The 15,700-nt window shown below is 41.6% G+C and overlaps 1 protein-coding gene across 1 annotated transcript in view; it reads left to right on the plus strand.

The window, feature by feature from the left end:
• PRKCH (protein kinase C eta) overlaps positions 1-15,700 on the plus strand; it is a 112,138-nt gene that overhangs the window by 35,329 nt on the left and 61,109 nt on the right. Inside the window, exon 2 of the mRNA XM_075843713.1 lies at positions 12,838-12,901. Coding sequence (XP_075699828.1) covers positions 12,838-12,901 — 64 coding nt within the window. The remainder of the gene's footprint in view (positions 1-12,837; positions 12,902-15,700) is intronic.

A 15,700-nucleotide genomic window follows, 5' to 3' on the forward strand; every position in this document is an offset into this window, starting at 1 on the left:
CTCCCCCATTGTTTGTTGACAGACAATCATATGACATTGTACAAGCCAATAAGTGACTTGGGAGGTTTTCATGGCATAATACTGTCACTTCGCAAACACCAACCTAGGCATCGGCATATTTCTGATCACACGTATCCCGAATATGGCCTGCATGCATTTTTATATGGGCATGCAGAGGCGTAGCTAGTTTCTCCAGCACCCGGGGCAAAGATTCAGTTTGGCGCCCCCCCCCCCCAAACCTCTTTCCCGGCATCTCCTTCCCCCTCGCAATGTTTGTTTTCTCTACCAATCAATGACGTGTCATTTCTTTTCCACATTTCTTTTTATGTAACTCAAGCATAAAAACATTTGTACATTTTACAAGCAATATAGTTTTATAGATAACACCAGAACCAAGGTCATTACATATATACAGCACCAGAACCAAGCTCAGTACATATATACAGCACCAGAACAAAGCTCAGTACATATATACAGCACCAGAACCAAGCTCAGTACATAAATACAACACCATTACAAATACAGCTCAATTTAGTGCAAACCCTGCCATATAGGTTTGCACTAATTTGTTTCCAGCTCCCAGCATGGCCCGTACAATGGTAAGGATATGCTGGGAGTTGCTGTTTCACAAAAAATAAATCGTATCATATAATCATACCACCCATCATCTCGCTGCAGATAATACAGTGACTACATTACTGATTAGAGGCAGAATAAACATTTACATTAAGTGACTCACCGGTGACGTCTCAGATTCTAGTTCTTTTTCTCCATCCGGTCCAGACCTCTATGGTGACTTCTCCTGGTCACAGCCCATTTCTGCAGTTTGCCGCTCAGATGTCTTCAGCTTCTCACTTTTCCAACATTTCTACACCTATAAACAAAGATAAAGTTCTCATTATACTACACACTACGCCCCTAAATATAACCGCGTACCATACACTGTGTCCTACATACACACACACACACACACACACACACACACCGTGCCCCCTGTAGATAGTGCCGCCCATAGAGCCCCCTGTAGATAGTGCCCTCATAGAGACCCCTGTAGATAGTGCCCCCATATAGCCCACTCCTGTATATAGTGTCCCACAAATAGCTCCCCCTATAGTGCTCTACAGATAGCCCACTCCTGTATATAGCCCACCCCTGTATATAGTGCTCCACAGATAGCCCACCCCTGTATATAGTGCTCCACAGATAGCCCACCCCTGTATATAGCCCCCCTGTAGATATAGCCCACCTCTGTATATAGTGCTCCACATATAGTCCACCCCTGTATATAGTCCTCCACAGATGGCCCATCCCTGCATATAGCCCCCTGTAGATATAGCCCACCCCTGTATATTGTGCTCCATAGATAGCCAACCCCTGTATATTGTGCTCCATAGATAGCCAACCCCAGTATATAGCTCCCCCTCCGTAGATAATGCCCCCCCCCGGTAGATAAAGCCCCCCCCTGTTGGTAAACCCCCCCCCCCTGTAAAGCCACACACTTTTTTTTTTATTACATTAAAATAATAAACTATTCATACTCGCCTTAATCCCGTTCCCACGCTGTCCGGCATAATGGAGACCTGCTCTCTTCTGCGCAGGTCTCCTGGGGTTGAACGAAGCGTCCGATGGCAGGGCAGAGTGACTTTCCCTGTCAACGACGCAAGCGGCGCAAAGTATCGCGCCGCTTCACTCGGAATGCACCCGGCCATTCATTGCTTCTAATTGTACCTGTGTCCTATAGTCGCAGGTACAATTATAGTGCAGGAGGGGGTGGCACTGGCGCCCCTCTCTAAGTTGCGCCCGGGAGAAAATGCCCTCCTGCCCCCCTAGCTACGCCCCTGTGGGCATGCATACTGCTGTGTTTTTCATGTACAATCTGCAAAAAGTTGCAGCATGCTCCATCATACATAGTATATGGGACCGTGTTCCCACCTAGAATCACACAGAGATAAACATAGGGGATCTGTTACTGCTTGTCTATGTATTTCCGAGCACTTGTATAACATCTGGATACCCCCTTTTTTTCCTATGGATGTCCAAAGGTATTTTAAACATGTCTTGTGACGGCTAAACTACGGACGTAACTTCAGCCTTTACCGCTGCTCCTTTGTGCCGAAAATTTAAAACTGTAACTGCACTAGCCGGCTCTGGCCCATTCCTTACTTTGCTATGGGGCCTATGAATTCAAGTTACGCCCCACTTCTTTTGACTGTGCCCCATTATTTTTCATTAGCTTCCACTTTTGTCCTGTTTATATACTCCTGAGGATAAGTTATGGGTCGTGTGTATACATTCAGCAGAAGTTTATATTCTTTTCCTTTTGTTGTGCCAAGCAATGACATGCCCCAACTTGGGAGTATGATCATGACTAGCAGTATGAAGCATGGGAATGAAGAGTTGATCCTAAAGAGTTTCGTCAAGGAGAACAGACATGATCCGGGCTATGATTCATCCATGGTAGTAGACCTTTTAATGCAGGAGGAGCGAGTATCTATAGAATAGACTTACACCCAGTTGTAGCATGCACTTTACTGACAGGTATTGAATATATTGTTTTTTTTGCTAAGAGACCCGGTCTATAAAAAGCAGAAGATCTAGACTAGTTTATGCATGTACCGTTCCAACGGTATAATTACCGGCTTATAACCGCTTTAGTATTTTAGCTTTTAACTTGAAAGGTTGACTACTTGTGTCTGCTTCGAGTATCTTGCATAGTGTACAACCCACAGGAGCACTCACTACGTTACTAGATCAGTATGAGAATAAAAAGTTAGGTACAGCAGGAACTGACAAAGGATTTCTAATTTATTAGGTTCCATTTACGTTAGCCGTATTTCTCGATGTATACCTTAAATAAATGCCTCCGATGTATGTATACATTGCCCAGAGGCTCCTATTATAAAATAAAGTTTACTGCGCGGTATACGTATTTTGCGGGAAGCCTCTGTATAGGAAAGCACCGGAGACTTCGCGTTCCTACGTAGATTTAAAAAACATTTGCAAGCGCGTACTGGCCAGGTGGGGCGCTCTTTTAGAATCTGTCGGGTAAATGCGGCCCTGTGGATACATTCAGTATATGCACTAAGGGCTTTCCCAGAGCAATTACTGAAAGTAAATGAGAAACGTGATGTGAACGCAGCCTTGAAGAGTTTTTTAACCTGTAAATAGAACATACAAAAAAACACGAAGCAGATAACGACAAGCACTGGAAACACGTTAAAAAAAAGAAAATTGGTGCCGCTTGAAGATGAAGTACTGGACGGAACGTTTTCCGGTAGTTATCAGCTGTGAAAATTTACTAACTAAACGTGTATAATATATAATTACCCCACAGAGGATATAAATCTGTCACATGAGGGAAGGAAGAGGGATTGTCTAGGTGTGCACGGAGCTTAGGAGTGAAGAACAAAGAACGTAGAGGACTCGCCTGAGAAGTGACCTATATGTTTACGTAACCTTCACTTTGTCAGCCTGGCTAAAGACGATCCTGACCGTGCTGGAATCTGTGTCTATTTGGGAAATTTGCTTTTGTTGTAATGAAAATCTACCAGCATTTGTGTAACTATTGTTAAGTACATGGAAACGGGAGTCAGATTGATAAGATATGTACACTTTTGCAACCAATTTTTATTTTTGATCTACAGTGCAATTTAAAGATTACTAAAATAAACTTTGCAAATAGTCTTGATTAAAAATGTCCTACACTTTTATGTATACAGTTCCTATATTCTTCACAATAGAGACATCAGAGGGAGTGGAGAAACACCTGATTGTAGGATCAGACTACACACATGGTTTGTTTGTAGTCTGTGACCATGGTTACACGTATCTCTGCATTGAAGCTGTATTTACACTACCGTTCAAAAGTTTGGGGTCACCCAGATAATTTTGTGCTTTCCATGAAAACTCACACTTATATTTATCAAATGAGTTGCAAAATGACTAGAAAATATAGTCAAGACATTGACAAGTTTAGAAATGATTTTTATTTGAAATAATAATTTTCTCCTTCAAACTTTGCTTTCGTCAAAGAATGCTCCATTTGCAGCAATTCCAGCATTGCAGACCTTTGGCATTCTAGCTGTTAATTTGCTGAGGTAATTGGGAGAAATTTCACCCCATGCTTCCAGAAGCCCCTCCCACAAGTTGGAATGGCTTGATGGGCACTTCTTGCGTACCATACGGTCAAGCTTCTCCCACAACAGCTCTATGGGGTTGAGATCTGGTGACTGCGCTGGCCACTCCATTACAGATAGAATACCAGCTGCCTGCTTCTTCCCTAAATAGTTCTTGCATAATTTGGAGGTGTGCTTTGGGTCATTGTCCTGTTGTAGGATGAAATTGGCTCCAATCAAGCGCTGTCCACAGGGTATGGCATGGCGTTGCAAAATGGAGTGATAGCCTTCCTTATTCAAAATCCCTTTTACCTTGTACAAATCTCCCACTTTACCAGCACCAAAGCAACCCCAGACCATCACATTACCTCCACCATGCTTGACAGATGGCGTCAGGCACTCTTCCAGCATCTTTTCAGTTGTTCTGCGTCTCACAAATGTTCTTCTGTGTGATCCAAACACCTCAAACTTCGATTTGTCTGTCCATAACACTTTTTTCCAATCTTCCTCTGTCCAATGTCTGTGTGCTTTTGCCCATATTAATCTTTTCCTTTTATTAGTCAGTCTCAGATATGGCTTTTTCTTTGCCACTCTGCCCTGAAGGCCAGCATCCCGGAGTCGCCTCTTCACTGTAGACGTTGACACTGGCGTTTTTTGCGGGTACTATTTAATGAAGCTGCCAGTTGAGGACCTGTGAAGCGTTCAAAAACACCCCCCATTCTACTGTGCAGGCATGCCCCGATAATCCCCCTAGCTATGCCCCTGTTCACTGCAGTGTGGAAGGAGGCACCACTGTGCGGGTATTAGGTGTGTGCCTATTGTGGGGACAGTCTGCTGTAACACTATATCGTTCTGAACAATTTAGGGCCACTATTGAGATCACGAAGTCTGGTCACTGAGCGATCACATTGGGGTGACTTTGGACAGATGCAGATCAGCAGCACAGGACAATTTTTCTAAAGCGGGTGCACGCCTCCTAGGTCACAGTCCAAGAGTGACCCCTCAATCAGGACAAAAAGAAATTGAGGCAGCACTACCAAATATTTGGATGAAGATCATTTTATTCCACGTGTGTGCAACGTTTCAGCTCGGTGTGAGCCTTTCTCATGCTTGAGAAAGGCTCACACCGAGCTGAAACGTTGCACACACGTGGAATAAAAGGATCTTCATCCAAATATTTGGTAGTGCTGCCTCAATTTCTTTTTGTCCGGGGTGACTTTGGAGGTGTTCATGTTTTGATTCCATTCATATGCAACTGTATCTTTTATATAAAAGCATTCTTTCGTAAAACGTACAATTCCCTTCCTTCTAAATCATTTGTCTGCAAACTTCTATTCCTAAAGTGTCTTCCATGATCACATAAATAGACCTAGCGTGAAAACCATTTTAGCACACATTTTCACATCTCGTGTTAGTGTAGCTTTAAATATAGACATCCAAGTGACAACGTTTTCTTCTATTAGCTAGAGTGTTAAGTGCTGGCAATTAAATAACGGATGACAAATTTTAATTACATAAAAAATATGTATTTCTTGTGGTTTTGCCCTAAGGAAAAGAAAGTTAAATATTTTATGCAACATACCAAGAAAGATTTTATAAATAAGGTCACGTTACACTCCAGCTGCCATATGACTTTCTCTGCACATTCCTCCCAACAAAGAGTTATTTTGTGCATGATCACACTGGAAGATTAGTGGTTGGAGCTTCCCTTTGGAAATATTCTCATATTTAAAGTATTCAACATCTGGTAATTGTGATTCATATACTAAACAACAGACGTTCCTGTATTCAGGGGTTTACCTATAGGGGGTTGCAAAAAAAAAAAAAAAGAAATCACCTCCAGGCCTTTGTGCCCCTCTGACACCTAAGACTACACAAGTATTACAAATGGCACATAGTAGGTAGGGGGAACTGTTACAGATTCTGTTGGGGACCTGGAACTCCTAGTTACACCTCTGCCTGTGTTAATGTGCTCCAATCCATAAAACACAAGGCGGAGCACTTTAGTAATTGGGCGCTTAGGAGCCCACAGCAGATAAAGACCATGGTTCAGAAGGTTTACCCCCATACAGAATACGAATAGTCAACATCTTGTAAAAATGTTTCATTTGGTTCACTGTCCCAGCATGATGCAATGTCTTTCGAAGACTTTTTATATGGCCAACATTAAAGAGGCTCTGTCACCACATTATAAGTGCCCTATCTCCCACATAATTTGATCGGCGCTGTAATGTAGATAATAATAGTGTTTTTTATTTTGAAAAACTATCATTTTTAGCAAATTATGAGCAATTTTAGATTTATGATAATGAGTTGCTTAATGACCAACTGGGCGTGTTTTTACTTTTGACCAAGTGGGCGTTGAACAGAGGAGTGTATGACACTGACCAATCAGTGACCAATCAGCGTCATACACTTCTCATTGTTCCAGCCCAGCTTCTTTCACTGCACAATCACACTGTGCTGTGGATCATGCTGAGCTGGAACCATGAGAAGTGTATGACGCTGATTGGTCACTGATTGGTCAGCGTCATACACTCCTCTGTACAACGCCCAGTTGGTCAAAAGTAAACACACGCCCAGTTGGTCATTAAGAAACTCCTTAGCATAAATCTAAAATTGCTCATAACTTGCTCAAAAATGATCGTTTTTCAAAATAAAAACCACTGTTGTAATCTACATTACAGCGCCAATCACATTATGTAGGAGATAGGGCACTTATAATCTGGTGACAGAGCCTCTTTAAGGTAAAAACATATTGTGCACTCTAAGATACGAGGGCTAATGTACTGGTGGGTAGGTGCAACACCCTCCCAATAGCAACAGCTCAAATGGGGAGTGATGTAATTTAGTAACGTTAGTCATTTTACAGTATCACCGTATACATTCAGCAGTCTGTTTGATGCTCCAGGGCAGACTGAATGCACTTCTTAAAGTGTGCAAATCTTTTTATTAAATAGGGCGACTGTCAGTCACAGGGCAATCCTTTTAGTTACTATAGGACAGGGCTACCTCAGTCTACCCTATGTAATGGTCCTAACTGAATGTTTGGTATCTCTCTCTGAGTGCTCATTTGGGGCCGACCTCAAAATGCTATGTTATTAACACTATTTCTTTCTGTAGGCATACCCTACCACAGTGATCAAGATCTGACAATAAACATATTTGTTCTCTATTTCCACATAAGATGCTATTGTCACTTTATAGTTAAGACCACCTCTACCATAACAGTATTAGTTTTTTTAAACTTCATTTTATTGAAGTTTTTGATCATATTTCACATGAGTAACAATAATATACATCAAAATGCACAATATACCTGACAGTGAGCTGTACACAAGCCCTTATTCGTGGTCTCTGAACACGTTTTCCACAACAAGCCCCCCCCCACAGCACTCTGATGTCATCAATGTATCTGTGAACTGAAGAGTTGGATCAGTTACGTAACACATCTACTTCCCTATGTCTCTCCCCTAGGGTATTGATAACATTCCAAATTTGCCTTGAAGATCAGATGGCAAATTTAAGAGAATTTTTGTCTTACGGTTTGGGTTCTCTCAGTCTCTACTTGAGTTACCACCTACTAACATACCTACAGAGTCCAGTTTCATATTTCTGTCTGTTCTGATTCACCTCTTCTCCTGTCATCTCTGCCGTGTTTTGAGAAAAATGTATCTGCTATTTAAAGTGTGGTCTACAGCGAGGTTTAGGATAGACCACCTAAGGGCCTATTCACATGTGCGTTGGCGGCTCCGTTAGGGTAATCCATCACAGATCCAGACCAAAATACCAGAAACAATAATGCAGCTATTTTTTGGGGATATTACTACGGACACAATGACAAAAAAACAGATGGAACCGATCAAAGTCAATGGGTTCCGTTGAGCACCGATGGTATCATCATACAATGGAACCGGAGCTTCCAGTATTGTCATTGTTATGCCAATGTGATGGAGCAGAACAACGAAAATAACAATGCAGGTGTGAACAGGCTTCATGGTTTTGATGTCAAATAAAGGTATAGAACAGGCTAGAATTCTATTACTGGCGATGGTTAGTGTGAGTACCTTCCATATGTACGGCTATGTCAGGGGTAAGAATGATTACACTGTCGACCATTCCCTTATTAGATAGTGGTAAAATCTGAAAACACTTTCATGGACTAAATAAACATTTCAGTGTAGTAAAGAAATCTGCCGGAAGAATGTTCACTTGACATTCCATATGTATTTATGGAACATGTCCAAAGTTCAAGCACATGGTAGGATCGTGAGCTACTAATGAAAATTCTGATTGTATAACCGTATTGAATATTTGATATATTGATATATTGGGTTAGTCCATACTGAACTGATTACAGGACTATAAATGATCCCTTGTGGTTTCATAGTATGACTGATGGCCAAGGTGCGATCCTTGCAAATTTTATTACTTACCGAGAGAAAATCAACAGCCAAGTCTGTCCTCCAAACAAGATCTTTGTTCTGTGGGTGAAGGCCATCTAGCAATGGCATAAGTATGTAGCCTAGCAAAGGAAAGTACTCTTCTTAATGCCTCTTGGGGCATTCTCATGTGGGAATACCTCAGAATTTATCTGGTCGCGGTGGATGAGAAGGATGGTTTCTCAGTAGCTCCATCAGACTTAGTGGCGATTCCTTCTCGAATCTGTTGTACAACACCGTCCATCAATAACAAAAGGAGAAGGGAAAGAGCAGATAAGAAAAAGACAGCGATGGTTGTGAAAGATACTGATCGGATCCACAGCATGGACCACCTCATGAGACACTCCGTTCTCTTTCAAGAGGGCAGTCTAGTCTCATGCAGTACTAGTGTTAAAAGCTCCAGAGAAAGATCCAGCATTATTATCGGTTACAGGAGCTTCAACATCTCACAATTCCATTAACCAAATCCTACAAATAGGATTGCAGTTGATCAAGATTGAGTTGGTCTGCTCTTCTTTATGATCATTTAAGCGGTAGACGAGGTAAGACCAAGTTTTGACCAAAGTGTATAAATCATGACATCATAGCAGTCTTAAATATATTGCCGTCGGCATGGTGGATCTGGCCTCCATGAGTATTCCAGTATGGAGGATTCACACTTTTAAAGCCTGTGTTCAAAAAATAGGAACTCGGGAATCTGATTTTTGTGAAAAATATGAGTATAGGGTAATACAGCTTGTTCATAGTTTGTGGGAGGTTGTACAATCACATTGATAAGCAAATAAATATGAAAGTAGACCAGTAACAGAAGATAAAGACCAGAGTCAACTTTGATTCAAAGATGAATTGTATAAAGTGTGGTTCATTAAAGTTCAAGCAAGATTATACAGTTCATTGTTTTCTCTTCACACGTGGATCCATAGTCAACTGCATTCATAGGAAAGGTCAGACACACTGAGTTAGTCCTGCACAAGCATGAAAATACCCAATGTGACCAGTGGCAAGCAAAAGGCAGCCTCCTACACCAGTGGTGGTCAACATCTCATGAGGTCCTCAAATCAGGCCCTTGACTCCATCAAAGGGTCGCACATCACATTCAGCCAGCCCTACCGTGGAGTAGGGACAAAGCGGTATAACCTTTTACACAGCTTTGTTTGCGGCTGGCGTTTTTCCTATTATTTAGCTAGAACCAGTTTGGATTCAGAAGAAGAAAAAAAACAAAAAATCTTTCCAAAACAGATCTGTTTTTGTTTTTTTGCAAAATACACATGGAGGGAACATAGACATAGATTATATGGATAAAAGTATTGATACACCTACAGGAGCTTTTATGAAATTCCATTCTAAATCGTTTGCATTATTATGGTGTTGGCTGTGCACTTGGGGTTGAGGTCATGGCTCTGTGTGGGACAGTCACGTTCTTCCACACCATACTCCATCAACCATGCCTTTATGGACCTTGTGCACTGGGGCACAGTCATTCTGGAACAGAAAAGGGTCTTCCCCAAACTGTTCCCACAAAGTTGGAATTATGCCATTGTTCAAAAATGTCTTGGTATTCTGAAGCATTGGGATTTCCATACACTGGAACTAAAGAGCCTAGGCCAACCTTTCAAAAACATCCCCATAGCATTATCCCTCCTCCGCCAAAGTTTACAGTTGGCACATTGCAGTCGGGCGGGTAACGTTCTCCTGGCATTCGCCAAACCCAGACTCGTCCATCAGACTGCCAGATAGAGAAGCGTGATTCATCACTCCCAGAACATGTTTCCACTACTCCAGAGTCCAGTGGTTTACACCACTCCATCTGACTCTTGGCATTGTGCTTGGAGATGTAAGACCTGCCCTCAGCTGCTCAACCATGGAAACCCATGCCATAAAGATCGTGGCGCGCCGGTTTTTGGGGAGGTTAATGTCAGAGGAGGTTTGTAGCTCTGCAATTCTTTAGTACGCAGAGCATTGGCGACTTTTATGGCCTATGCGCCTCAACACTCTGCAATCCCGCTGTGACTTTAAGTAGTCTGCACTTCATTCCTGAGTTGCTGTGGTTTATAAACGCTTCCACTTTGCAATAATACCACTCACAGTTGATCGTGGAATATTTAGGGGGGGGGGGAAGAAATTTCACAAACGTACTTGTTGTAGCGATGGCGTCCTAAAACAGCACCATTCTGGAATTCAGTGATCTCTTTACAACAGCCCATTCTTTCACAAATGTTTGTAATGGCGAGGTGCTGGATTTTATACACTTGTGGAAATAGGGCTGAAAGAAAAACCTGTATTTAAAGATTAAGATTTTTGTCCCAATACTTGTCCATAAAGTGTATATAAGAAAGCCCATAAAAATGTATCTATACATAAACATACACTTAACATAACTTTAGGAGATGTCACAGAGCCTCTATATAAAAAAGGAAAAAAAAGAGGAGCTATTCTGTTCTTTATGATTGGGTAGAGCCCTCTGTGTACAGGAGCGCTCATGGCTTATTATCCAGCGGAAGGAAGCTGCGCCATATTAATTTGCTTTTCCCGGAGTTCTGCATCTGCCCCCTCGACTGCCTGTTGGGCATCACTGTCCTACTCCCTTTAAGCTCTTGCGAGGTGGTTGACATAATACCTAGAGCAGATAGAAATTGCATGTCATAGATGTGCTGTTTCCTGGTTAACATATGGTTTAGGTTAGTAAAGCTTCTAGATCAGGAATCACGTTCCACAGATCTACGTTCATAGCAAGAGAAGTGTAGACTTCACAGCTCTAGCAAGTAGATCGAAAGCAATGTCCCTGATCATCTGAGAGCAAGAAGGCAGTATTTCACACAACTGATCGCTAAGACCCACTCCTGAATGCATGGAGTAGAGCTCTGATGGCATCTGTCCCTTTTTAAAGACGATCACCCAATGAATGTGAAGTTACGCGAGAGCTCTCTTTTCCACCTACATCAACCTCTGTTGGTAGAAACCAATGCAGAATAACCAGTTTCATGCTTCTTACTTGGTGTTTTTGTCAGTTCTGACCCAGTTTTTAACAAGTATGTATGAAGTTGTAGATCAAGACGACAAATATCAGGTCCTATTTGACCAAAGTGAAAAACTATTCTGTCATCGTGTATTTTATGTAAGGGTACATTACCCCAACTTTTGGATTGTTAGGAATGAAGATCAGTCACCCAACCGGTTCTCAGAAATTTCTTAGTGTGAGGGTTTGGCACTCGAGACCAATAACACATGATATTACCCTAAGTACGCCTAGTTTACACGCTCACTGTGACACAATGGTATTTGTTGCTCAATAGTATATGTGCTAGCTTACAATGGGTTACAGTGAACTTGACATCACCTGCAGAAAACTATGTTGGTCTCTTAAAGTAATACTTTCTAACAATTTGTATACATGGAAATTTAGGGTCTAGTTTTACGAATTCTTGAATGTCTAATAAATATTTTCTTAAGGATTATTGAGATTTCTTCAGCTTCAAATTTGTAAACCATACTGTAAGAAGAATTACTAGGAGGTCCAACTGAGGTTCATGCCTTTCAGGAATCCGTGGCCTTCACTCACATTATTACTCTCCTGAGAAGCTCTTATGTAAACTCTTTGTCATTGTGCAATGTGATAATACTCTCAATTTCCACCCATCTAAATAGGTCTAAATTCTGGGTTGATTAACTTCCTAATATATCTGATCAGAGCTCCAAATAATCTGCATTAACATTTAGTTAAATGTTAAACTTTGTGCTTCCTGCAGCCACCCCTAGGGGGAGTTTAGGCGATTACTTCATACTGATTATACATTGAACTCTATAATACAGTAAGCAATAAGCTCCCCCTAGTGGTGGCTGCAGGTAGCTAGAATTTTACCATTTTATAAACACATGTTTATGCAGATGATTTGGAGATCTGTATCAGAATAATGTGTTAGAAAATTTATCAGCAGAGAATGTTGGACCGAAAAATTACCTGGTGTTTATAGGTGGACCTTCACTATAAGCTAGGCATATATTTAATTAAGATAGCTGTTGCACGAGCGCAAGTCCTTTTTCTGCGATTGGTGGGTTATCAAGTGGCCCTCATACACAGATCACACCTAAATCAACGAGATCCACCACCATTAATATGTATGGGCTGCTTTAACCTATGAACAGTGACCTGTTATTGACCTGTCCTCTATGACCTAGGCAAATGTCCTGGGTGACAGCTATATGGGGTGTCTGTATATATTACTAACAGTAAGCAATTAGCACAATTGCACCTAAACAGTCATTACTTTTCCTATTTTCAGATTGACTTGGAGCCTGAAGGCAAAGTGTACGTTTCGATAACGCTTGTAGGCAGCTTCACAGAAGGTAAGCATTTTTATATGGTGACTTCTAAAGAACAATTATCTCGCTATGGCTTGTAGTAAAGCTTTATTTTAGTTTTTTGCAGTCTGTGTACATAACCCTAATTGCTTATTTATGTATACGGTTTTCATGATGAGATTGTGGTAGCTGTGTTGCTGGAATATCGATGAGATGCTAGTATCCATTTTTTTGCTGCTTCATTTTTGTCCTTGCAAAGGGGTTTTCCCATCTTAGACATTTATGGCATATCCTGGTCCCAGCTCTGAGGGGACCAGCACCTATCTCTAGAATGTGGGTCCTCCATCCCCGGCTACAGAGACTCCATTTAGAGGTGGCCGGGAGAGGTGGCTTTGCGGTTTCCCTAACTCCGGTTCACTTCTATGGTAGTTACGTAAACCGCATAGCACAGTGAGCTCGCCTATCTCTGTAATCCAGGCTACCACTCTACTAAGGCTCTTCTGGGGACCCCCGTTCTTAAAAAAAAAAAAAGTGCAGGTTCCAGAGCTAGGACCTGCATCTATCAGACATTTATGGCATCCCCTGTGGATCTACCATTAAATGGAAGACTTTAAAGAGTAGAAATTGCTTTTTTTTTTATGGCTGCATCAATATTCACACTGGTGACAAGTACACGGAGTGTGGCAGTTCAGTAATTTCATTTTTTAAGCACTTTTCCACCTTTTGAAGCCCTATGAAATAAATATATAGAATTAGGGAATTGCATTAAGGATAATCCCGCAATATAATTCTACTGTTGTACTAAAATTTTGCTGCAGGGTTGTGGGAAGTTTTATATTCACAGGGCACAGCAGACAGGCGTAAAATAGGCTGCTAAATTGTCAATCCGATAATTATGTATTTCCTTTTTTTTTGTCATTTACTAATATATTCTGTAATGAACACTGCGGCAAAAACTCATACACCGTGTTACCCCTAGTGCAGGGTTTGAGGGGTGGAGCATGACACATGGATTCTCTTTTTGGGGTTCTTTGATCCCTGTGTCATGCACCTCCCCTCAAACCCTGCACTATCTATAATTAGAACACAGTTGTGCATTTTTGATCGGAGTTTTGCTTTAACGTGGCTCCAGACATCGAACTTCCTTTGAAGTTACATTTTTCATTTTTCTTATCCAAGCTGCTGCTTATTGTGCTTCTGCAGAACATATTACAAGAACTGCTTTTTTTTTTGCTTTTTTCTTATCCCTGCTTGATAAACATGCCGAAAAACTAACTGACCCCCAAACTTCCTGTGTTATACACTGACCACATAGTCTCAACTCAATGTGCAGAACGAACATCCTACATGGGTGGCTTCCTGTGAGACTGATATTTTTACAGCTGCATAGAAGGCCACAGAGAACAAACTGTCTTAGATATAGTGTGAAAAGCAGACCACAAAACGTGGGCCCTAGACTAAGAGCTGCGGAGTTAAGGTAGCCGCCATTAATCGGACAGATCCTATAATTGCCTGTATGTAGGGAGACCTTGCCCATATGCTCAGCAGAGTTGCTTGTTGTAGTGAACTTTTCTAATGGTTTAAAGGCCTTTTTTAGGAATATCTATTGTGATTGGTTGGTGTCTGATCCCAGGGACCCCATAGTCAGCAGAACAAAGGGCCCTTCATTGTTCCACACACAGATGGGTAGATCCAGAGGGGCAGCTGGCGCTGAGCTGCATTATCAGCCACGTGTACGGATGCACCAATCACACATTGATGGCCTATCCTAAGGAAATGGCGTTATAGCGGATCTGTCATACTACATTACTACAATTTGGCTGGAATAGTCCGAAAAGTTGCTTATTAATCTGGTGCATATATGGCTTAATGTAAGAGAATAATTAATAGCACAAACTGCAGTTCTGTTTTATAATTGTGTGTGTGTGTATATACTGGATATCTGCACCAATTGGCGGGATCGAATATTTGGGGACGTGCACAATAATAGCCGAGCTAGGTGTTTGCTCTTATTAATCTAGAGATCCTGGCCTGTTTAAATGCAGCATAATATATGGACTGGTCCGCTGCGCTATTAGGGTATGTGCACACGACAACGCCAAATAAGTCTGAAATTACGGAGCTGTTTTCAGCAGAAAACCGCTCCAGAATTTCAGACGTTTTTACAAGTGCACACGTTTAACGCGGCGTCTTAGACGGATGTGATTTGAGCTGGTTTTCATTGGAGTCAATTAAAAACGGCTCCAATTACGTCCCAAGAAGTGTCCTGCACTTCTTTGACGTGGCCGTAATTTTACGCGCCATCTTTTGACAGCGACGCGTAAAATGACAGCTCGTCTGCATCGAACATCTTAAGACCCATTCGGCAGATGTTTGCCGACATATTGGAGCCATATTTTCAGGCGTAATTCGAGGTGTAAAACGCCTCCATTACGTCTGAAAATTGGTCGTGTGCACATACCCTTAGTCCAAACGGCGCAAAGTGTAATTTGGCTAATAAAACCGAACAAAGAATACAGCGGTCTCATAGATATGAGTGCACTGTATTCATGAGGATAGGGTTAGAATAGAGGCTCTGCCTTGTGCTGCTCTTGTCTAGTAAATTCAACCCTAAATCTAAATGAGCTGTAGTACCAGGCACAGCCCATAGACCAGAGGGGCACTGCTTTTAGGAAAAACCAAAGTGAATGCTGTTTCTTATACCAATGCTGTGATATCACAGGAAGTAACCCACTACTATGTCTTCAGTGTTTTTATCCATGTACTGTGACATCACTGTGCTTGTTATTCCTATTTTAATTTAAGGGCTATGTAAATCTTTGAAAGGCAATTTTTTTTTATTTA

Source organism: Rhinoderma darwinii, chromosome 12 (assembly GCF_050947455.1).
Source record: "Rhinoderma darwinii isolate aRhiDar2 chromosome 12, aRhiDar2.hap1, whole genome shotgun sequence".
NCBI classification, from domain to species: domain Eukaryota; kingdom Metazoa; phylum Chordata; class Amphibia; order Anura; family Rhinodermatidae; genus Rhinoderma; species Rhinoderma darwinii.